The following is a 23,963-nucleotide window of genomic DNA, read 5'->3' on the forward strand; positions in this document are numbered from 1 at the left end:
GTTGAATGCCTTTAAGTCGAAAATAAAGGAAATTGAGTTGGACTCTCAAAGATGTCAGTGTTTTTAATAGTTTTTTTTTTCCTGGTTACAGAAATGGGTCTATTTAGGATTGTTGCAGTGTGAATTGATTTGCTTTATTTTTTAGTGCTATTTTAATTTTGTCCCTGTGTGTTTGTCTATAACTGTTTGTCTGTAACTGTGGTTCATTGTGCTGCTGCCTGTCTTGGCCAGGTCACCTTTGAAAAATAGATTTTTAATCTCAATAGGTTTTTTCCTGGTTAAATAAAGGTTAAATAAAAAATAAAAAAAATAACGTAATGAGCCATTTAATTTAAGCATGGTGTTGCAGTTTATAAAAATGGTTATCAAACATTTGGTAATACTGCTTTACATCATTTTGTAGTAGGCACACAATCTGACAATAAACAAGCAACTCCAAAAACATCAGTTCAGACAAGGACACTGATCTATCATTCGTTCAATAAAACAACCAACTAGCATTCACTGAATTTGTAACATTGCAAACACACAAAGGAAAGAAGGGCAATCCACAGAATCACAAACTTGCAAAATCAAAGAAATCAGTGCTATCCCACCAGAGGACAATTCCAACAAATTTCATGTTGTAAAAATCAATGGCTTTTGAAGCTGAAATCTGGCGCAAGAAGAGTTTATGTCCAATATGACGTGTCAGATTCAGAATTCAGGTGGTGAGGGCTGGCTTAGCCCTCCACTTCGAGTGCACAGCTGTGACTGAGCTATGTCAGCCAGAGCGCTTTGAATCTTCTCTAATAACAAGTCCCCACGGTATACAACCTCCTCTAAACGGGTGGCTGCCTCATGGTTCTCTTCCTCCAATTGTCGCAGACTGGCCGCCTGAAATAAAAAATACAAGGTGAGGATGAATAACTGAGGAAAGTTTATGACCGGGGATATAGACAAATACATGAAGGGTTAATAGAAGGGATATTAACATCAATCAACAGTCAACATATTAAAGAATTTATAATACATTACAGTACAATTCTAGAACTATAATCATTAGCTGTATCACGGGCATGGCACTATCTATAATTCCAGTTATTAATAATCATTAGCTGTATCACGGGCATGGCACTATCTATAATTCCAGTTATTAATATTTGTGGCAACTTAACCACCAAATGCATCACGGGCACTGTACATTATATTGCAACGGGAACAATGCTCGTAAGACTTTAAAGGATGCATGTATTAAAGTTATGTATTGTGCTTATTAAATGTATGTCTTATGAACTTAGAAGTGTGCTCAGGCTTAAAACATTGTGTCTTACACAGGGTGTGGGAAACAGGCTGTATTTTGTGTTGTTATCTCTCCATTTCAGAAGCAACCTTGAAACCGGGCTGAGACAGCACCCGAGCAGGTGGGATGCGTGGAGAAGAACAAACTCCCTGATACACAAGAGAACAAGCTCAACCCTTATTTGATATTTCTGTTTCAATTGCACGGTATAATATATGCGGGGGCAGGGACTCCGTGAACCAACCCAAACTCTGTTGCGGTTAGGGAAACGTAGACAACCCCAGAGCTCTGTACTTGTTGATTTCCAACTGCTGCATTAAAGCTGATATTATCGGACATCTGCGACTCCAGACCACTCTTTTTAGAACACAGACTTGTGTCATTGCATACCATCATTACATATTGGATTAGACACAAAGATTTTGAGTCCTTCAACTGGTGACCCCGACGCTGAAAAGAGGGAGTCCGGAAGGTTCCGGCCCGACCGACAGATCGGGAGAGAGTGCCATACACCGGTACGAGGAGGCAGACGTAATCGTCAGGTGCACCTCAACATAAAAAAAGGTAAGCAGACACCTGTTAATTCAAAGTACTGCTATTCGGAACTGAGAACCAAATTTAGACGATTACTATGTTTCATCGTACCTGGTCAAACCAACCGTGGTGGGAAATCAACTATTGTATGTTACTAAGGGTTGAGAGGCCTTGAGGTGAAATTCCTCAAAAAGGGTTAGAGTCCCACTGTAAGTTACTAAGGGTTGAGAGGCCTTGAGGTGAAACTCCTCAAAAAGGGTTAGAGTCCCACCGTTTTATGTGTCTTAAGGGTTCAAATCTGTTTCCTGTTTTGTGTGTCAAAGGTGTTAGAGTCCCTTGAGTCCTGTCAAGGAGGGGTTAAAGTCCTCTGAACGAGTCATATTTGAGTGGAGTCAGATTGTGTTGAATAAAAATAGAGAGGAGTGTGTGTTTTACTTCACTTTGTCCCCTCCAGTACAAGAGGGTTACAGTCCCTGAACGAGTAATATTTGTGTGGAGTCAAATTGAACTGAAGGATATTTTAAACAGATCTGCCGTTCTTAAAAGATCCACTAGATGTCCTCCTAGGACCATAATTGCTTTCAGTGCAAAGTCTAACGAGTATTTCAATTGTGAATCATTTATTTAGGTCAATCTCGTGTGTTTTAGGTTTCTTTGAACAAAGGTATACAGCAATCCGAGGAAATGTCAGATACACCTCAAACCCTTTGTTTCCAATATGACATTGCGGTCTCTCAAATAATAAGTGGAACAGAGAAAGAAAAACATAAAAAAGTATGTGCCGAGTATGACGAGTTCTGGAAACAGCATTTGAAACAAAATAACTGGGATGAAGGGGACCGTATGTGTATAAAACAGATAATGATTGAAAGTGAGTCAGCGGCCATAAAAGCAAAGAAAGCACTCGGAGAGTGCCCGTCTAGTATAAAAAAAAAAGGAAAATGGAAAAAAGACTGATGAATGGGAGAATAGCAGGCGACTGTGTCACAATTTGGGTGTAGCCATATCTTCCGTAAATTATAATTACAAAGAGAAACAATGTCACGAAACCGCGAAGGAAGACAAGGTTAAAAGAGTTCCCATAGAATTGCCACCGGCTCCATACGCCCCTAAATTGTACCTTCCACTTACTAATAAAGCCACCACCCCATCTCCGTACTCGCATCAAATGCCTGTGTATAGAGTCAGTTAGATATGGAAGAAGTGGCAGATGCGGGAACCTAAAGTTGGGGGGCACAAAGTGTACGTTCCAACTCACCACTCCCTAGCCGTAGGACAGCGTCACCAGACCGTGCTGGCCCCTCGCATCACAGCCCCGCGGAGGATGACTTCTGTAAACGCGCTCGCAGAAACCACAACCTCGACGGCTTGTTTTCAAATTTAGCTGAATTAGCTGAGACCAGTGCCCGTAAACGAAGGGAGGAAATACAAAGTTCGGGGATGGGAGGAGAGTACCAGGGGAGGGAGGGGGATATGAACACGAAACCGACTACTTACAGCGCTACAATGACAGGCTGGGTCACCTTAGCTGACCTAAAACCCATACCCGCCGAGCACACCCCCGGCGACATGACGAGGCAGACGAGATTGGGGGCGCAATATTGTGGGAGGCAATTTCCCCTAATGGCAACACCAGGCGGAGGCATGCGTTACAATACATGGGCGTTTCAGGACACATCAAACATAGCTGAGGCAATGCCTCCAACAGAGGAAGGGGGGCGGAAGTGGATGCACAAACTAGCCCAATTGACTCAGGGGATGACGCTTGCGGTGGGAGATCGGAGACAGCTCATGGGCAGACAGACTACGGGGTGGGATTTGGAACAGATCGAACGTGCCGCTGAATAACTAACACCCCAGACCAAACCCAATTTAGTCAGGTGTCAGCCTGTGTGGGGGATGCTACGGATCTAAAATGGCCCCAACCGGTCACCGCACTGCACACCATCTCATTCAAATTCAACCCAGATATCAGTCTGTTTAAATTTCTGTCCGACTGCAAGGAAGAGTGGACCCAATCCACTGGCGTACATCCAGATAGGGACCCAAAGCACACACAGGTCTATCGAGCGGCGGTTCTGACAGGTTGCCCAGACAAGGTTAAAGCGCGTATGATTGAAAACCCAGACATAGCAGGAGCTCGTCCAGCCGCGTGGGAAAACCACCTGGTACATCACCTAAAACTATCTAAAGATATGGCGGACAAAAATGAGGGGGCAGGTAAGGACATAGAGGTCCAGCTCCTTAAATTCCAACTGGAGGAGGCACGTAAAACGGCGGTCCAGGCGTCAAAAACAAACGCTTCGACGGTAAACATATGGTGCAACAGCATCCGGCGGTAGCAACGGGCCCTCCCATGCACCCGGCAGATAATTTACAGATACATCCACAGACATATACATCAGCGGTAGGTGCAATGTCTCAGCCCCACCCAAGTTACCAGCAGGGGCCCCCTACAGGACAGTGGCAGTACAGGGGTCGGGGGGGAGCAGAGGGAGGGACCGGAGAAGTTCATGGGATGCTATCGCTGCGGACAGATAGGCCACTGCAGGCGGTTTTTTCCAAACGGTGGTCAGGGACAGTCTGAAATGGGGGGTCAGGCTCATCCTGGATACGGGCGAGGGCAGCCAGGTCTTCATCAAGCACCTTTTGCTGGAGCCGCTCCTCAGAGAGGGTCCAGGGGCGGAAGAGGGGGTCCACCACGGGGTCAGTACCCGGTCATGTTTCCAGATGACTACTGGATTCCGGGCAGGGCCGGCCCAAGGCATAAGCAAACTAAGCGGCTGCTTAGGGCCCCCATGGCTACCAGAGGGCCCCCAAGAGCACATTAAATTACAGTTTAATGTACTGTGTTTCTTCGATTAAACGCTGCCCTCGATTAAACGCCGCACCAAAAATGAACATTGTCAGGGCTCTCAAGTGTCACGCATTGAAAGTGACAGTCACTCATTTCGGTCTTTAGTCACGCCCTCCCGTGAAAAAAAAGTATATCCTGTAATATTTCGTGATTCTGCTACGTCTTCCGAAAGTTTTGTTCACCTACAAAGCAAACCGCTGGAGCTCGAGCATCACTTTGAGCACAGTCTTGATCTACTGTTTTTAATGTTACAACAAATTCACAACTTGTTTGACACAAACATTGACAACTTGACTGCAGTTAAAAAATGTTTCCCAGATAATTAGCATCAGTTTTTCACGAGTCTCTTAACCAACAGTTTCACAGCCTGTTCATTGACAACACCTGCTCAGAACAAGTAGGCTAGTTCATAGATGTAGCCGGTGTGTATCGGTGAAACTCACTCCTCAGGTAAGTAGCAGGTCACCCGCATCAACCGATATTTAGCTTTTCGTTGGCGTACTTGGTATTGGCGGCGCTTGGGATGTCAGAGGTGGCAGGATCGAACCCAGTGCGGTACGTAAATAGGCCCGGGGCCTCTGACTTTTAAAATAATGTCATATTTTATTATTATATCCTGGCCATGGATGCATTAATCATTGCTGCCTTTCAAAGATGTCAGGTAAAAAGCAATTAATAAATTAATTTTGACCCCCTGATGGGGGGGGGGGGGGGGGGGAATGTCACTCTTGCCTGTCTTCAAAACTTGAGAGCCCTGCATTGTGTAATAAACGCCGCCCCAGAAATACGGTAGGAGCAGCATGTCCTGAAATACCTAGTAGCAGCATGTCATTTTAATAAACATTCTGTTGTGTTGCACTCGGGGTCCACTGGTAGCTATGCGTTTCAAATATCTAAACATAGCTAGCTACCTTACTTAGCAAATTACTCTAGCTAGAAGAGAATAGACATTAGAAGGAAAGCTTACGAAGAAAATGACAGAAAACGAATAGCAGTCTAGCCTAGTCTTGCATTAGCAAGCTAAACTAGTTTACATGGCTACAGTAGGTAGTCTGTGTTTTTGCTATCTAGCTGTTCTTGCAAATTCTCGTTGGAAATCAGCGTTAACAAAAAGCAGATGAGATAGAGCTAGCTAGTCTAACTAACATTGACATTTGATTGTTGCTTAATCGGTGATTTAGAAGACCGTACTGTTCAAACTATCTTTACGAACATTTAATGTAGCAAACGAACACGTTGGCATGCTAGCGCAGACAGCCTAGAATACCATATTTCTTAGATTAAACGTCGCCCTCAAATAAACGGCGCACCAAAAATTTACAATGTGTAATAAATCGAAGTTTAATCGAAAAATTACGGTAACTACGAACAAATACTAATAATTGACCATTCCCGAAACTCCTCCCTAGAACGGCCCTCGTCCAATCGTACCTTAGCAACCGCTACTAAGAGAAGAAGGTCCGTCAAGCTTTGACTCAGAAGCAACATGGTTAAACGGTGTGCCTATGGGACGTGTCGATCTGACACTAGATATCCCAAAAGTTTAGAGGGAGGTGTGGTATTTTTTCCATTTGCAAAGCCGAAGACTCGAGAGGGAAGGTGCTGGCGGTGGATAAAACAGTGTGGGATACCTCACTCCCTACTTAATTTTGAGAACATCACCAAACACACATAGCATATGTCTGCTCCAAAGTAGGCTACTTTACAGTAGCTAGCGTTAAGCTGCTAGCGAACAATATCTAAGATGTTAGTTGAGAGAACATCCCCAAACAGTTATGGTTCATGTAAACTAGTATTATTACCACTGCTAGTGCATAACTAGTCACTCCAACAAATGTGTTAATTTTAAAATCAAAATGTTAATGTTAACGTCTGTAAAATTGCACGCTGAGCTAGCCAACGAATGCAGCGAGTTGCCAGGAGCTTAAAATACTGTATCAATGATGAACAAAACGTCCCAACAAGCCATTATAAACGTATTTTATTGTAATCTTCGTAGAATTTTGTAAGTGGGCGACCTATTCTTGAGTATCCCAACCCTGTGCTTGCTGTTCAAGTGCCTGGCCAGACAAGGCTACTTGAGACCTGTATGCTTTGGCTTTGATTTTTGTTGTTTCCCCTTCGTTGCTAATTTTAATATTTTGAATATATCCTTCCCCTGCATATTGCAGTCCCTTCTGCCTGGATCTGGAAGATATCGCAGAGGTATTACTCCAAAAATCCTCACTCACACAGACAGCTATAGCACTTATCCCCGTACTCGCCATGGCTTTTGGGTTGACAGTTCCAGGAATTGTGTCGGACGTAGCAACAGTAACTACGGGGGCGTGGCCCTGGGGAACGGTCAATTGGCAACGCAGAGGGGCCCCCAAATCAATTCTGCTTAAGGCCCCATAGTGGCTTGGGCCAGCCCTGATTCCGGGTGAGAGTATCCTGATGCATGAGGGGGCCCGAAGAGCCTTAGCAAACAGGGGTTGGCAGATCCCCTGCTCTCCATGACTGTGGGTGGAGACTGTGTCATTTTTTGTGGACACTGGTGCACGATATTCCACATTGTCCAAGCCAGTGCACAGGAACTTGGTCTCAACCGCGACAGTGGAACTTATGGGTTTTTCTGGGACTCCTCAACGCCTGCCTCTCACTAAGCCACTACCAGTCAAGGTGGCTAATCAATCATTGTTGCACTCTTTTGTCCAATCACCGGCATGTCCAGTCAATCTCCTGGGTCGAGATATCCTGACTTTGGTGGGGGCTTCGATACTCTGTTCCCCGGATGGGGTCAGAGTGACATTTCCAAATGGACACACAGTCAATTGCTCCGTTGATGGGTTGATGTCGACCTCTCAGATGTTACTTACCTCCCGCTGCGAGGAAACGCCTGCCGACATCTATTGGGGTGCTCTGTCCGCAGAGACGGTTGAACATGGTGGCCTACTATCCACTTACTGGGAGTGGTGCCCTTGGATTTATTTGATTGATGCTTATCATACACTAAATGACCCCTGGCACGTCACTCTGTTCTATGATAGGGTCGGGGATTAGACATACAAAAAAGCATTTTTCGAATCCATATAGACACCACCGCAGCAGTCACATTCCAACATATCTATGTAGGCAACAAGGGAGTGGCAGCGGACGTCACTCAACCACCGGACATGGCCGCATGGTACAAAATGTCAGACGAATCGGTTCCACATCTCTCATTAGCATTGCAAGCTAACCATCAGGGTAAATAATTAGGACCAATGGTTAAATAGGCCTGTCACTTCTGGACTGGCAGGATACACAAATTCTGGCAGTACAGTGGTCTAAAACCGGTAGTATGTACAGAATCGCCATTGCGGCCTCAGATGATATTATCATACAACACCGCCAGCTGTCTCGCTCACACGGTAGGGAAAAAACGGATCACGAAGACACCGGTTAGCTACCTTGCCAACGGCCCTATGGTCCACAAGGGCAACAGATGTTGGTCACTGTCACTCTGTAACACCTATTACATTCACGTTTGACTGCACCTTTCCATACTATATTGACCAGAGCCAATACCGACACAAACCAGAGGCCGAGGCCGGCGTGGCTGACACAATAGCTGGTCTGTTGAGAGTAGGGGTTTTGGTTCCATCAACCTCTCGGTGGAATACACCCAGTCTCCCCGTCCCCAAACCAGGCACCGACAAATACAGGATGGCTCATGACCTACGACGCATCAAGCGAATTGTTACCACTCCAACAGTCTCTGTTCCAAACCCCTACACCTGTATGGCTGCAGTAGGCCCTCAACATCAGTGGTTTTCATGTATTGATTTGGCCAATGCGTTCTTCTGTCTCCCCCTGGCAGAGCATCTTTGCCACATTTTCGCATTTACATTTCAAGGCCGTAAATACGAGTACACTGTTCTCCCCCAGGGTTTTGTTTTTTCGCCGGGCGTGTTCAATCAGGAGCTACGTAAACTTTTGCAGGATGTGCCACTACCGGACGGGGTGGTTTTACTTCAGTATGTGGACAATTTATTATTGGCGGCCACCACGCCCCGCAGCTTTCTGGACGCCACTCAGACTGTTCTGCGTCATTTGTTCAATTGCGGGTTCAAAGTCTCGAAGTCCAAATTTCAGTGCTGCCGTCGCTCCGTCACTTTCTTGGGACGTGTTATATCGGGGGAAGGATCAGGAGTGTCCGCTGCGCATCGTTCGGCGATTCTTCAGCATGACAAGCCTCGCACGGTCAAGGACATGCTGTCGTTTTTGGGGTTGACAGGTTTAGTCGACAGTATGTCCCCGGGAACGTTGACAGCACAGCCCCCTTACGCACAATCATTAATGCACAAGGCATGCGCAACCTAAACAACGTCCTGGCATGGGACATTCCGGCCGAGGAAGCTTTTATCAAATTGAAACTCGCCCGCGCGGCTGAACTGGCGCTCCCAGACTACACGTTGCCTTTTTATTTGGATGTTTCTGAAACCACCTTATCGGCGAATGGGGTGTTGTTTCAAAAAAAAGAGGGTGGCAGGAGAGTACTGCTATAACTCTGCGTAATGTAAGGTTCTTGACAACCACGAGTATACCAATTAAACATGAAAAACAAATGAGACAATTGCCTAAACCTGTCCTAAAACCAGCTCAAGTCGCAGTAATGAAATGTAAAGGACACGACGGGTCTCAAACAAAGGTGGCCCTGGGCAATGAAGCAGCAGACGCAGTGGCCAAGAAAGCTGCTGGTTATCTCCCAATGTATATAATGGTTTCACAGGAGATGAAACCGGATTTGATGACACAGGAAAACGAGGCTCAAGAGGCCGCCTCTCCACAGGAAAAAGAGGTGTGGAAACAAAGAGGAGCACAAAAGCCCCCTGTCCGGTGACAGGGGCGGTGGAAGGTCAGACCCTTTTATGGAGGGGCCCGGACGGGCGCCCAGCTCTGCCAGCAGGTATGCGACAGGGTGTATATAAACAGAGTCATGGGTCAGAACATGCAGGATATAAAGAGATGATGGTGCGTCTTACACATTGGTGGCACCCTCATCTACCAACCATGGTGGCTGAATGTCGGGTGTGTCAGGAGTATAATGTAAGACCAACTCTGAAACCACATCAAGGAATGTTTCCACTACCAAAAACCCCAGGTCAGGAAATATTCATTGATTACACCGACATGATAAACACTGTACGTGGTCATCGCTACCTTCTCGTAGCGGTGGATGGGTACACAGGATGGCCTGAGGCTGTCCCCACAAAACATGAGGACTCAAAATCCATATGTAAATTTTTGACTAACACTTATATTCCGTTCCATGGGTTCCCTAAACGAATCAGATCAGACAATGGGTCACACTTCAAAAACAAACATCTTCAATTAGTAGAACGAAGTCTGGGGTTGGTGCACGCGTTTGGGACAGTGTATCACCCCCAGTCACAGGGAAAGGTTGAACGCATGAATCGAAATCTGAAACGCAAGTTGGCCAAAATCTGTGCAACAACTAACATGAATTGGGTAGATGCTCTCCCTATTGCCCTAACAGCCATCAGGAGTTCAATGAACACCTCTACAGGATTCACCCCATATGAACTTCTGACGGGGCGACAGTTTCCGGGACCGGGAGCTGGGCTGGACCTACCGGAGGTGAAGGGTGAGTTGGCGCATCAACCATACTATGATCTGCTGTCTGCTCTGGTATCATCCTTCTCTAAACAGGTACAGGATAAACGGGGGACAGCACAGGATCCAGTCAAGGCCTTCACCGCTGACTGGGTTTGGGTGAAAGCCATTAAGAGAAAGTGGACAGAACCTCGGTGGACAGGACCATTCGAGGTCATCGAGAGAACCTTGCACGGCCTAAGGGTGCTGGGGAAAGGGAGTACATGGTACCACTGGAGCATGTGTTCTGCTGCTCCAGAACCCAGTCGTACGTTGCAGGAGTTGTTGGAGAAGGGCCAGGAGGGCCAGTGAACCTTTTGCTATTGCTACGAATGTGAGAGTCAGGAAAAGAGGGTTACGACTTGGTTAAGAGTGTTACTGCTTTACCATACTAGAATTGTACTGGACTAAGAAGGTTTTCGCTATTTTACTTAAGAGTGTGTTATATCTATATCAACATGAAGTGTGTTACAGGTTTAGCCTGGCTGGGATTGCTCTGCTTAGTCATACGCTTTCAAATATATTATTATTTGTATTTACCACAGCTGTTGGAGAGACAGGCGAGACAGAACAATTGAATTACACCAGGGGGAGTGCCACCACGTTCACCTTTGACCTCTGTCACGTCATCAAGTGTAACTGTCAGAATGGCTTATGGAGGGGGTATGACCTTTACCTATGCTCACAACCTAATGCCCTTTCCAGTTGTGCCCAGGGGCGACTCATCTATGAGCAGTGGTGTCCGGCGTGGGCTTTTGTGGTTAAGTATACCGGTCCCCACTGGACCCCGAATGCGGACAAATATTGGGAAAACGTCACGTTCAGTCGTTTGGCGGGAGGGGGCACGACGGAGTCCAACCCAGTGCAGTTAACTCTTAAACATCTCCCTAAAGGCCCCTACGGTTTAAGGGGCACGAGTAAGGGGAAGGACACCGTGTACTTGACCTTAGGGGTAGAACAATCTGGGGGGGACACCATGGGCATGATTAAAATTAATATCCTTGATCCCGGTACACAACCAGACAACTCCACTACTGAACCAATTTTAATACATCAGATGACTGGCATCCACTCCGTCGACTACTCCCAACTTAGTACCGCGGATGTTATATATATCCTTATATACCCTTTGTTGGCAATGACAGAGGTCAAACGTTTTCTGTAAGTCTTAACAAGCTTTTCATACACTGTTGCTGGTATTTTGGCCCATTCCTCCATGCAGATCTTCTCTATAGCAGTGATGTTTTGGGGCTGTCGCTGTGCAACACGGACTTTCAACTCCCTCCACAGATTTTCTATGGGGTTGAGATCTGGAGACTGGCTGGGCCACTCCAGGACCTTGAAATGCTTCTTACGAAGCCACTCCTTCGTTGCCCGGGCGGTGTGTTTGGGATCATTGTCATGCTGAAAGACCCAGCCACGTTTCATCTTCAATGCCCTTGCTGATGGAAGGAGGTTTTCACTCAAAATCTCACGATACATGGCCCCATTCATTCTTTCCTTTACACGGATCAGTCGTCCTGGTCCCCTTGCAGAAAAACAGGCCCAAAGCATGATGTTTCCACCCCCATGCTTCACAGTAGGTATGGTGTTCTTTGGCTGCAATTCGGCATTCTTTCTCCTCCAAACACGACGAGTTGAGTTTTTTCCAAAAAGTTCTTTTTTGGTTTCATCTGACCATATGACATTCTCCCAATCCTCTTCTGGATCATCCAAAAGCTCTCTAGCAAACGTCAGACGGGCCTGGACATGTACTGGCTTAAGCAGGGGGACACGTCTGGCACTGCAGGATTTGAGTCCCTGGCGGCGTAGTGTGTTACTGATGGTAGCCTTTGTTACGTTGGTCCCAGCTCTCTGAAGGTCATTCACTAGGTCCCCCCATGTGGTTCTGGGATTTTTGTTCACCGTTCTTGTGATCATTTTGACCCCACGGGGTGAGATCTTGCGTGGAGCACCAAATCGAGGGAGACTATCAGTGGTCTTGTATGTCTTCCATTTTCTAATAATTGCTCCCACAGTTGATTTCTTCACACCAAGCTGCTTACCTATTGCAGATTCAGTCTTCCCAGCCTGGTGCAGGTCTACAATTTTGTTCCTGGTGTCCTTTGACAGCTCTTTGGTCTTGGCCATAGTGGAGTTTGGAGTGTGACTGTTTAAGGTTGTGGATAGGTGTCTATTATACACCTACAACGAGTTCAAACAGGTGCCATTAATACAGGTAATGAGTGGAGGACGGAGGAGCCTTTTAAAGAAGAAATTACAGGTCTGTGAGAGACAGAATTCTTGCTTGTTTGTAGGTGACCAAATACTTATTTTACAGAGGAATTTAACAATTAATTCATAAAAAATCATTTTTTCTTCTTCTAATTTTGTCTCTCGTAGTTGAGGTATACCTATGATGAAAATTACAGGCCTCTGTCATCTTTTTAAGTGGGAGAACTTGCACAATTGGTGGCAGACTAAATACTTTTTTGCCCCACTCTATAACAAGCTGTAGTTCTTAGGACAATGTATTGTGACACTATTTGTATCAAATTGTATGTTTTGCCGGAGAAGTCATTACTTTGTTCAAGAACCATGTTAAACTGAACCTACATACCTGAAGAGCTGCCGTGGACTCTTCACTGGGAAGTGAGTCAATGAGTACATCCACATCTTTGGCGGTTCGAGCAATGAGTGCTGCAAAAAGCTGAGCATACTCTAGGAAGAGTAAAAACAGACAAAAAATAAATCCTGTTAAAGTGATTGATATTTAGACATGATTATTAACATCTATTAATCTGCAAGATGTTTTGTTAAAATGAGGCATTGCACGTCTACCTCAAACATTTAATTAAAAAAAGTTTCATCCAACAGCTTTAAATAAATAAATACTTTTTTCAATACAAAGGGAGAATTGAGTGTTAATACTACTAGTGCACAGTGCCCGTGATGCAGTTGGCAAGGGCATGTTCAGGGAGTGGCCTGCACATGCCACCCCTGGAATCTGATTGGCCACACCAGGTGCCACCCCGCTATCTTAGCCTATGATCATTATCTGGCAGTACTTTGAATTTGAATTGTATGACAAGTAACCAACCTTTCATTTATAGGTGCATTTCAGTCTTGAAATGGCAGTAATGTGCTCAAGTAGTGTCTAGCCTGCCAAAACCCCAAATAAAGTTTTAGAGAGTTTAGGGGCGGTTATTGTTGATTAACACTTGCCAATAAATCAACTGAAGAAGAGCTGTCGGTCAACCACATTTCAAGAAGTCTGTGGGGATTACTGTTAGGGATGTACGCATACTGTGCCAACGGTTAAAAAAGGTTTTAGCTTTAATAAGACGTTTGCCCTGTCTTTTTTGACTTGCATGATGGTTGTTAGCAAACCTGTCGTGGTTGTTTGGTTATTGACAACAATGCTATCGTAGGTGTGTAATTTGACACAATAACTGGCATGATTGCTTACACACCCAGCCAGTATAACATATGGGGGAAAAATGCAAGTGTATGTCAAGCATTAGTTTTGCATGTCACATTCATTCATACATGATTAGGATTTCTCCGGTAGGACAGCTCAGTCCTGGGCTGTCCTCTGGACTCAGTGCAGGAGGTGGGTGTCGAGCCAACAACATCCTGGCAAAACTGACATCCATGCTGGATCACGAGTCGTCCGCTCTGGAGAGCAGCTTCAGCGATAGCCTGATTTACCCTCGGTGTGTAAAGGAGAGGTTCCGCAGATCCTTCCTTCTTGCTGCTGTCAGATTGTTCAATGAACACAGCTGACACTGCTGCTGAACCACGTCCATAACCACTTCTATGTCCAATACTTATGCAATTAAGTGCAATAATTTTAAGTGCAATTTCCTCCGGTAGGAGGAAACCTATTGTTTTTGTTAGTATTCCTATTATTAGGGTTCCTCTGGTAGGAGGGAACCTATTGTTTTTGTTAGTATTCCTATTATTATTTTTCTCCGCTAAATGGCTCAATAGCTCAAAATGTCCTCGACCCGATTTTTTTCAATTTGGCCCAATGATACTACAGGAGACTCACTACTTCCAGACGGCTAGTGGCCCATGTACACCCATAGGTGGCGCTATAAGCCACGCCCAAAGTCTACGTGATTTTCCCAGCGCCCCATTCCTCCAAAATGCCTGAAAATTTGTATACTTACCTTATTTCTCATGGGGAACAAAAAATCCTCAAGGACCCATAAGGTTCGCCATGATAGATTTCGCTGTACTGTCCAAATTTGGTACAACCTTCAAAACCCTTCTCTTCATGAACCATAGATCCAATCAACTTGAAATTTGTTCGAGATTTGTAGAATACAAGTCTTTCTATAGGGTCAAATTGAATAAGAAATGCAGTACAAAATGGCTGAAAGAAGTGTATTTATGTAAATGTCCACATTGCCACAATATCTTTGTGTTAATAAATCAAATAGAATTTTAACTCTCTTCTCTTCTCTTTTACATTTAGCAGACGCTCTTATCCAGAGCGACTTACAGTAAGTACAGGGACATTCCCCCCGAGGCAAGTAGGGTGAAGTGCCTTGCCCAAGGACACAACGTCAATTGGCACGTCGGGGAATCGATCCGGCAACCTTCTGATTACTAGCCCGACTCCCTCACCTCTCAGCCATCTGACAGCCATCTTAACTGATGGTTTTTCAAACGTTAGCGCAGGGCTCCACACTGCGACCAAATGGTCGCATTTTGCGACCAGTTTTTGAGACGGTGCAAGCATTTTTGACAAACACTCGCGCATGTGCGACCTACACATTTTGAATTAATTGGGTGTGCACAATGTCAGGACACGTTAGCAACGACGCATAGATACGACGTTCTAGTAAGACAGCGATATCAGTGTTCCTTCTGCATTAGTACCGTAGCTAAAAGTCTAGGAAAGTTGAGGCTATTTTTCGTTAGGTACTTATAAACCTATCTTAAAGTCTTGGAAAGTTTAGGCTATTTTTCGCTAGGTTCCTACGAACGTCTTAATCTGCCAAGTAGGTTGCCCTTCGTTCTTTTGGTGAGCAGTTTCAAGAGCCCTTCTTACCCGGCGTCATGGAGCCTAGCAGCTTAATACTTATTAAGCACTAGTGTTGCTACTGTACCCCTGCCTGTGTTTGAGCTGTTGCACTGTTATACTCAGCAAGTATCGTGTTGTGGTGTCGGAGGACTGATCGAAAAGTGCGTCATACATTTAAGTCATTTAGCTAAGATTTGCATGTACGTAATGTCACATTAAATAATGTATTTAAACTCAAGCTTATATGGTGCGTCGCTGTATATCAGTTGTAAAAATGGCAGTAAAAAAACTGACCCAGGCACACCCCACAATTTCCCCAGAAATTATCCCAGGGGCAATTCTAGGATCAGACCTTTAGGGGTGCTCAGCCCCCAATGAGAATGTGACATCGTGCCTTGCAAAAGTGCTAAACGTAAACCCACTTGCTAATATAAATCCCTTACTTCACTGGATAACAATTAATACATTTATGTATTATTATGTAAAATATTGAATGAAAAAAAACTAAGGATGTCCCTTTCTTCATGAACTACCAGCATCAAATGATAATAAACAATATATTTAAAAAATATATTATTTTTAGGGGTGCTGAGATTAAATTTAGGGGTGCTTGAGCACTCCTAAAAAAGGTCTAAAATTGCCACTGAATTGTACCCTCTCTAGTTACATTAATAAATGCATTGCAGGTCAATATAAGGTGTGCCCCTAAATGTTCTGCTTGCGCTCCTAAAATGTTCAGTCAGGGGCTACTATGCTCCTAGTAAAAAAAGTTAGTCTGGAGCCCTGCGTTAGCGCCTTCAAGTTGACATCATTCTGAAGTAGGATATGTCAATATATGATTGAATTCAATTGAATGGCTCCATAGCGCACGCACACTCCTCCTGCTCCTTGACACGCGCGAGCCTGGCGAGACGCACACACATTCTTTCTGGAAATGGTGTGCTGACCAAGCCCCCACCCTTGGTCTGTTGCTCCTGTTTCATTTCGCTTCCAATCGCAGCTCGCCGTTACGAATATGAATTCATTTTCGGCGGCCATTGTTGTTTTCAACTGGAATCGCCTGATAGCCGTGTTGGAGGCAGCCACGTTCGGTAAGTCCTATTTTTACACATTTTAAGATAGAATCAGTGACTGGGCTCGTGAAAGTACACTACTCTTGAATTATGGTGAAGGTTTGAGCATTTTGAGACCTTAAGATCGTGAGTTTGAAGTGACGGAAAACCAAACTCGAAAAGTAGCTAGGTCTAGCTTTTTCTCTCTGTGTTTATAATTAGTGAATCATTTAGCATCACAGCAAATTCATCAAAAAGGTAGAGGAGGGCAGCTTTTAAGAGAACAAGCAATTCCCCACAGACCTGTAGGCTCAGAATTGTGATTGGGTAGTGAAAGTCTTTGTAATTGGAGTTCGGACTCAAGGGAGACCGCATAGGCTAAGGCGGCAGCCATGCTTTGGTAGCGTCATGTTCATAAATTCACAATTTTACAGTTCGTCTACACCAAAAAAAGACGATCAGGGCAGCCTTCAAGAGATGTGGGAATTGTGCTTTTAGCCAGATGTTTTTTTTGTGATTTGTGCAAAATTTGCCAGTGGAGTGAGACTGCGTCCCGGCGATACTGTACATTGTTTTGACGTTAGCCTCAGACTGAGTCAGACTCGGCTGACTAGTGTGTAAACTATTTTGTATTTCACTCAATTCTACTTCAGAAACGTCAGGGAAGACTGCTTTTTGTAAACAAGAGCCTGCTGAAGATAGCCAGTATATAGGATTTGTCAAGGCAAGGCTGTTTCATTCGTCAATTGCCTGAGAAAGCGACCTACGTTAGCCAGGCTAGTTTCACTCGATCATTTAAAAGGTCTCCGACAGTCAGAATCACTGTTTACTGGCAAAGGTCGAGCTGGTCTTTGGTCAGATGTGTTGACCAGTTTAGAGCTAAATACTCTTGCTAGATCCTGTGTTTTGAGTGACTTTGCATGGGTTTACAACACATTTGGATTCAAGTTTCATAGGGATGCACGATATTGAATTTTAGCCGATATTCGATATGCCGATATATACAAGCTCATTTTGGCCGATTACCGATGTCGATACCGATATGTACACCTGTGCTTTTTAATTATTGGAAAGTCTCTCCTGTACTAGAATTAATCTGTTATTATGATGGGGTACTTGCTGTAGATACGGGACATAAAAAACTTGATTTGTATCATTTTAGAAATAGACATTCACTCATGAAAACTATTGTAATCAATTCAAATATGGCAGATTATTTCTATTTTCACGTCACAATTTTCATACTTGAACAGTACCTCCTTGAACTTGAACAACTAAAGTTTCCTTAAAACGGTGTTGTTGACAATGACACATTCTTGACACATGCACAGATATGCAGCTGTAACTCTGTATACTTAAAATGTATCGCATCACTGACACTTTACAAACTCCGCAAATAGCTATTTTGTCATCATCCTTTGATACTTTGATAAGTCCTGCTGCACAGCCGACATGTTGAATCATGTTGTTGGCGCTCATAGTAACTTCTAAAACTGACTGTTCCAATCCTTGATTGTGATTGGCTATTTCGCGTTCCATGCCGTTGTAAAATCCAGCATAACCTTTCAAGTTGTTCTCATAACATAACATATTACTGCGCAATATAATAAAATTTAAAAAAGACGTTACAAAGTTACACGGTAGCAAGCAACCTAGTCGTAAAGAAAATGGCAGAATTTGGTGTGAATTTTGATTTGCTGGGTGGGCTGACGTTTGACGAGTGGTGGGAGACTATTGACAGAATGGAGGAGAAAGAGTTTAAAAAGACCAGACATGCAGAGAAGATAGAGGCTGAAATCGAAGCGTTAGCAAAGGCAAGAAATGAAGCCGGCACTATAAAAGACGATATGGGCCGTCCACTGTTTTCAATCTGTTGCGTGGCAACGATTTATGGAGGAACTATACTTTGTAGTGGCGGAAGAATGACGGTTTATTATTAAACTATTTTGTTTCTTAAATTTGATTGTCTTTATTTATGAAACCAAATCAAATATTTGTAGTAACAGTTTTAGAAACGCAATAAGGCCTGGAAGTCCCTGTTTTGCGCTGATTTTAAAACAGGTAAGGGGAGTTTTTAGGCACGACGCGACAGGCTTATTGCTTAATTAAACATTTGCTTCGCGTGCGCATAATTTGCACGTCACCTTATCGGCCAAGTACATCGGCAGAAAGTTTCATATCTGCAGATGCCGATAATTACGTTTTGAAGCTTTTATCTGCCGATACCTGCTGCTACCAAGCCTGCTGACGAGATCTACAGCAGGCTTGTCTCTCTCAACTGCTGGTTGGCCTGCTTTTGCTCAGAACAGGGTTTAGGATTTGTAGATAATTGGTCTCGTTTCTGGGCCAAACCTGGCTTGTTGAAAAGTGACAGGCTCCATCCTAGCTGGAGAGGTGCTTTCCTTTTGTCTAGGAATATTGAAGCTATTCTAAAGCAGACCTGACTTTCACTAGAACAAGCTGGGCCACAGTCTCTTAGAGAGTCTGATAGGTATGTTGATAGGCATGTTGTGAGCTGTTGGGGCCCCGATAGCTCAGCTTGTAGTGTAGCCAGGGTGGTTGCTGATGTTGTTTTTCCCATTGAGACGGTGTCGGTCCCCCGCCCTTTTTCCAAATTACGGCCCTCAATTATTAGGAATTATTCCAATTTAATATGTATTCAGCCTTGCTCACCCGTTGCTCTCCCTACTAAGTTTTCTGATAACAGTGCCACCCTTTCAGAAGTATTATCTACGTCTAAAGCTGCCAAAAACCCATACTGGAATGTTGGGCTCCTAAACATCAGATCTCTATCCACAAAGGCCTTATTGATTAATGATCTGATGTCTGAATGCAGCCTGGACCTGGTTGGACTCACCGAAACCTGGTTAAAACCTGACGAATATTTCCCCCTGAATGAAGCATCGCCTCAGGATTTTGCGTACTCACACATCCCTCGTGTTTCAAAGAAAGGTGGTGGTGTTGCTATGATATATAAAGCTAGCTTCAACCTCAGCCTAAAATCTGTAAATACCTTTAAATCATTTGAGATAATTTGCATGAAACCACCAACTACTTTAAAAAGGACTAATTCTACTACTGTTGCCCCCCCTCCCTCATTTTGTATAGTTACTCTATACCGGCCCCCTGGCCCATATTCCCTCTTCCTAGAGGAATTTGCTGATTTTAGTGCTGATCTTGTGACATATACTGACAATATCTTAATTATGGGTGATTTTAACATTCATGTGGATGACCCAAAAGATCCTCTAAGTAAGGCCTTTACTGCACTAATGGATTCCACAGGTCTCACTCAGGTGGTTTCTAAACCTACCCATCTTCACTCGCATACATTAGATTTAGTTCTCACGCGGGGAATCAAGATTAGTGATGTCATTGTCCACCCCCACAATCCTATATTATCAGACCACTGCCTGGTAACCTTTAAAATGGATCTCTGCCAGAGCCTTGGAGGCACCCAGAATTTCTATTAGCCGCTGCTTAACCCCAAACACAGCTCTGGAACTGGCTAGTATTCTACCCGCTGCACTAGAAGCACTTAACGTCCCAAATGAATCATTAAATACTAAAACAAGGGATCTGAATTTGGTTCTTCAGCAATCCCTAGATTCTGTTGCCCAACTCAAACCAAGGAAAAGAAAAGACAAGAAACTGGCTCCATGGTATTCAGAGGAAACCCGCACTCTCAAGAGGTCCACTAGAAAATTAGAGCATAAGTGGCGTACCACTAAATTGGAGGTTTTCCGCCTGGCCTGGAAGGACAGCCAAATAGAGTACAAGCAAGTCCTCATCAGGTCCAGATCAGAATATTTCTCTATGTTGATTAGAAGAACAAACACAACACTAAGTTCTTATTTGATACTGTTGCAAAACTCACTAAGAAAAGTACACTCTGTGTTAGTTCAGATCTCTCTCCCAATGATTTCTTAGATTTCTTTGACCAAAAAATCTATGCAATAAGGGACAAACTACAGACTAGTCCTGGAGGAGTGGCCATCACCACTGATTTTCCCTCTGTACCCAGCATGCTGCATGTTGAGGCTCTCACTCACTTTAACCCTATTTCTATGGAAGCGTTCTTCAAGCTGATAGATTCCTCGTAACCCACTAGCTGCCTTCTCGATCCCCTCCCTGCCAAACTTTGTAGGGAGCTTCTCCCTATTATTGGACCACCCATAATTAGTATTATTAATGAATCTATTGTAACTGTCCCTGACGATTTCAAACAAGCTATTATTAAGCCCCTTCTTAAAAAAACAAACCTGGATCCAGGTTGTCTTAGCAATTACAGGCCAATTTCAAATTTGCCATTTCTCTCCAAAATCTTAGAAAAAGCTGTGGCAAAACAGCTTACTGAGCACCTCTCCTCAAATCAGATCTATGAACCTCTCCAGTCTGGATTTCGTCTTCACCACAGCACTGAAACTGCATTAGCCAAGGTAGTCAATGATCTATTATTAGCCTCTGACGCGGGCTTCAGCTCTGTCCTGGTTCTTCTAGACCTAAGTGCAGCTTTTGACACTGTGGATCATGAGATTCTCCTGGAACGTATGGAGAACTGTGTTGGGATTTCTGGTACTTCACTTCAGTGGTTTAGATCGTATCTATCTGATAGATCACAATATGTCCACTATGATGGTTGCTCATCCAGGAGCTCCACTGTAAAATACGGAGTACCACAGGGTTCAGTTCTAGGCCCTCTGTTATTTTCACTCTATATGTTGCCTTTAGGAAACATAATTAGAAGTTTTGGGGTACATTTTCACTGTTATGCTGATGATACTCAGCTATACATGTCTATAAAGCCTGGAGAATTTCCACATGCTATGGAAAAATGTGTTTCCGGGTTGAAAACTTGGATGACAGCAAATTTCCTTCTTCTTAATTCGGATAAAACCGAGGTTCAATTTTTTGGCCCAAAAAAGCACAGAAATAATTTATCCAATCTGACATTAGACTTAGACGGCATCAATGTATCTCAAAGCCAGCTGGTAAAAAATCTAGGAGTCGCATTGGACCCAGACCTTTCGTTTGAGTACCATATTAAGCAAATCACCAGAACCGCATTTTTCCATCTACGTAATATTGCCAAAATACGAAAATTCCTCTCGAAAGATGATGCTGAAAAACGAATACATGCTTTTGTTACATCCCGATTGGATTACTGCAATGTGTTGTTCTCTGGCCTCCCAATTACCTACCTATAAAATTTACAGCGGGTGCAAAATGCTGCTGCTAGACTATTGACTAAAACTAGAAAGTTTGATCATATAACTTCTACTTTTATCTCTTTACACTGGCTCCCTATCCAAGCCAGAGCTGATTTCAAAGTTTTACTACTAACTTACAAATCTCTGCATGGATTGGCACCACTGTACCTCTCCGGTCTCCTTGCACCCTATTGCCCCGCTAGGACTCTAAGATCTCAAGATGCCGGCTATCTGGTAATACCCAAAGTTAAGAAAAAAACAGCTGGAGGTAGGGCGTTTTCATATAGAGCACCTCTTCTCTGGAACAAATTACCCATCTCAATTAAGGAGGCTGATACTGTTTCGACATTTAAAACTAGATTAAAAACGTTCTTGTTTAGTCAATTCTATGACTGTTAAAAGGAAGTATGTGTGTACTTTCTATGTAAACCTGGGGTGTGTGCTTGCCTATGTGTGTATCACATGTCACTTTTAAATTGTAATTATAGCTTATGTTCACATTGCCCATCTAGATGTTACAAATAAAGTAAACCGGTTACTGTATCTTGTTACTATTATAGTTTTTATTACTAGTTGGAGACAACGTGGGACTGGTTGTTTTCATCCTTATTTGTAAAAGTATAACCTATTTTAGAGTTATTTCCCCTGGAACAGATTTCATGTTCCAACCAAGGGGGGCTGTCGCTGTTTTGGTGTGTGGGGCTGCATCAAATACCCTTTTTAGCTCTGTTAAATTGCTGCACTAGTCCACACTTGACCGGTGGGGATCTCATTCTATCATGACTGTAACTGTTAGCTGCTCCTGGCATTCTCTAATCCCTGCTCTCCTCTCTCTGTCCCCCCCCCACACATTCCCTGTGGTGTGGGGGTTTGGAGCTGTCAGGACCTGCTTGGTCGTCGGTCTGCCAACGTTGGACCAGGTCGTCACCCGGAATCCAGTCTCCATGACGGCCAACAGCGAGTTTCCCGGTCCCATCCAACGTCTATAAAGGCGAACAATGGGTTTTGGTGTTTCAAAACCCATTGACACTGTATGACTATGTTTAGCTTGTGTTCTGCTCCTCTCTCCTACCAACCGTCTGTGGAGGAGGGGATTCCTCTCTGAATTGCTCCTCCCAAGGTTTCTTCCATTTTTTCTCCCATTGGGAGTTTTTCTGGGAGTTTTTCCTTGTCTTCCTTGAGGGTTTAGGTTGGTTGAGGGGCAGTTCTATGGGCGTATGTGAAGCCCTCTGTGACATGCTTGCGTGTAAAAAGGGCTATACAAATAAATTTGATTTGATTTGATATCGATGTCGTGCAGATATTATCGTGCGTCCCTAAAGTTTCAGTATTGTCTTCCCTCTTGGCTCTCGACGAAGGCGGTCGCATTTTTCTATCCTCCCCTCCCTGACCTTCCCTGCTTCGCTCTGTCTTGTCTGTCTTGTCTGTCTCAAGATACTCTCTCACCATCACTCTCCGAAACTGGAAGCATGGAATTAATTAGCTGGTCTCTCAATGCAATTGACACCATTTCTCGAAGAGAAGCTCGGGTTCGGGGGAACCCAAATGTCCGGACGGGACGTTTGCAGCTGGCTACACGATGGACGCGTGGGACAATTGGCGTGTCGTGTGTCTAGCGGCGCTTTCCGTTGAGGATGTTGAAGACATCTTTATTTTCGGAACCATGATTACAGGCTTTCTGCTGTGTGGATTAGGCGGTTGGCTTGTGTATCGGAAAGTCAAGGAAACTGCTGCAGCGATCAAAAGCCCCCTTAGGCTGCCCGACCTGATTGAGACGGTGGGCAGAGCCGTTGGAGCACTGACTGTGAACTTACAGCAGAATAGGGAGTACAACAGGGATAAGTTCGCGGCTCAGCAAAGAAGGTTTGAGGATCTGGAGGCCTTCCTGAAGGGTGGACGTGAAAATTGAGTCGCATCTACTCGTCTAAACATCTACACCAATCTCATCTACTTTCGGCCCCGTAACCAGCTCAGGCCTTGGCCAAGGCCGTTGCTGGAAAACAACTCCCCTGGAGAGCGCTGAAGCGAGACTATCTTGCTCTTCCCTTCCCACTCCCCCACCATCAACATCTGTGGCTTGGTCTCTACCCGGGTCATGACCAAGGACGTCTCCTTGCCAACACTATCTGCATAGAGAGACTCGGACTGATTGTGGCCTAGGTCGAGGGCGCCAACCCAGACCTACTCACACACTAACTTTCACCTACTACAGATACCACCACCCCCCCACCCCCATCCAACGCCTTCGATTGCTTTTCCCTGGGTGGCTGGCGGGTCTGTGTCCAGCGCCTATTACGGTCGCAGGTCCAGATGCTGCTGGTCTACCCCACCGCCCTTTCCCATTGCAAGTGTTTGTAATGTTGTGTTGTTAATGTTT

At 44.5% G+C, this 23,963-nt stretch overlaps 1 protein-coding gene across 1 annotated transcript in view; it reads right to left on the reverse strand.

Annotated features, from left to right (window-relative positions):
* Nucleotides 1–330: 330 nt before the first annotated feature.
* med21 (mediator complex subunit 21) overlaps nucleotides 331–23,963 on the reverse strand; it is a 37,028-nt gene continuing 13,395 nt past the window's right edge. The window contains exons 3-4 of the mRNA XM_047022728.1: nucleotides 12,910–13,010; nucleotides 331–876 (exon numbers count right to left, since the gene is read on the reverse strand). Coding sequence (XP_046878684.1) covers nucleotides 697–876; nucleotides 12,910–13,010 — 281 coding nt within the window. The 3' untranslated portion in view covers nucleotides 331–696. The remainder of the gene's footprint in view (nucleotides 877–12,909; nucleotides 13,011–23,963) is intronic.

Source organism: Hypomesus transpacificus, chromosome 7 (genome assembly GCF_021917145.1).
Source record: "Hypomesus transpacificus isolate Combined female chromosome 7, fHypTra1, whole genome shotgun sequence".
NCBI classification, from domain to species: domain Eukaryota; kingdom Metazoa; phylum Chordata; class Actinopteri; order Osmeriformes; family Osmeridae; genus Hypomesus; species Hypomesus transpacificus.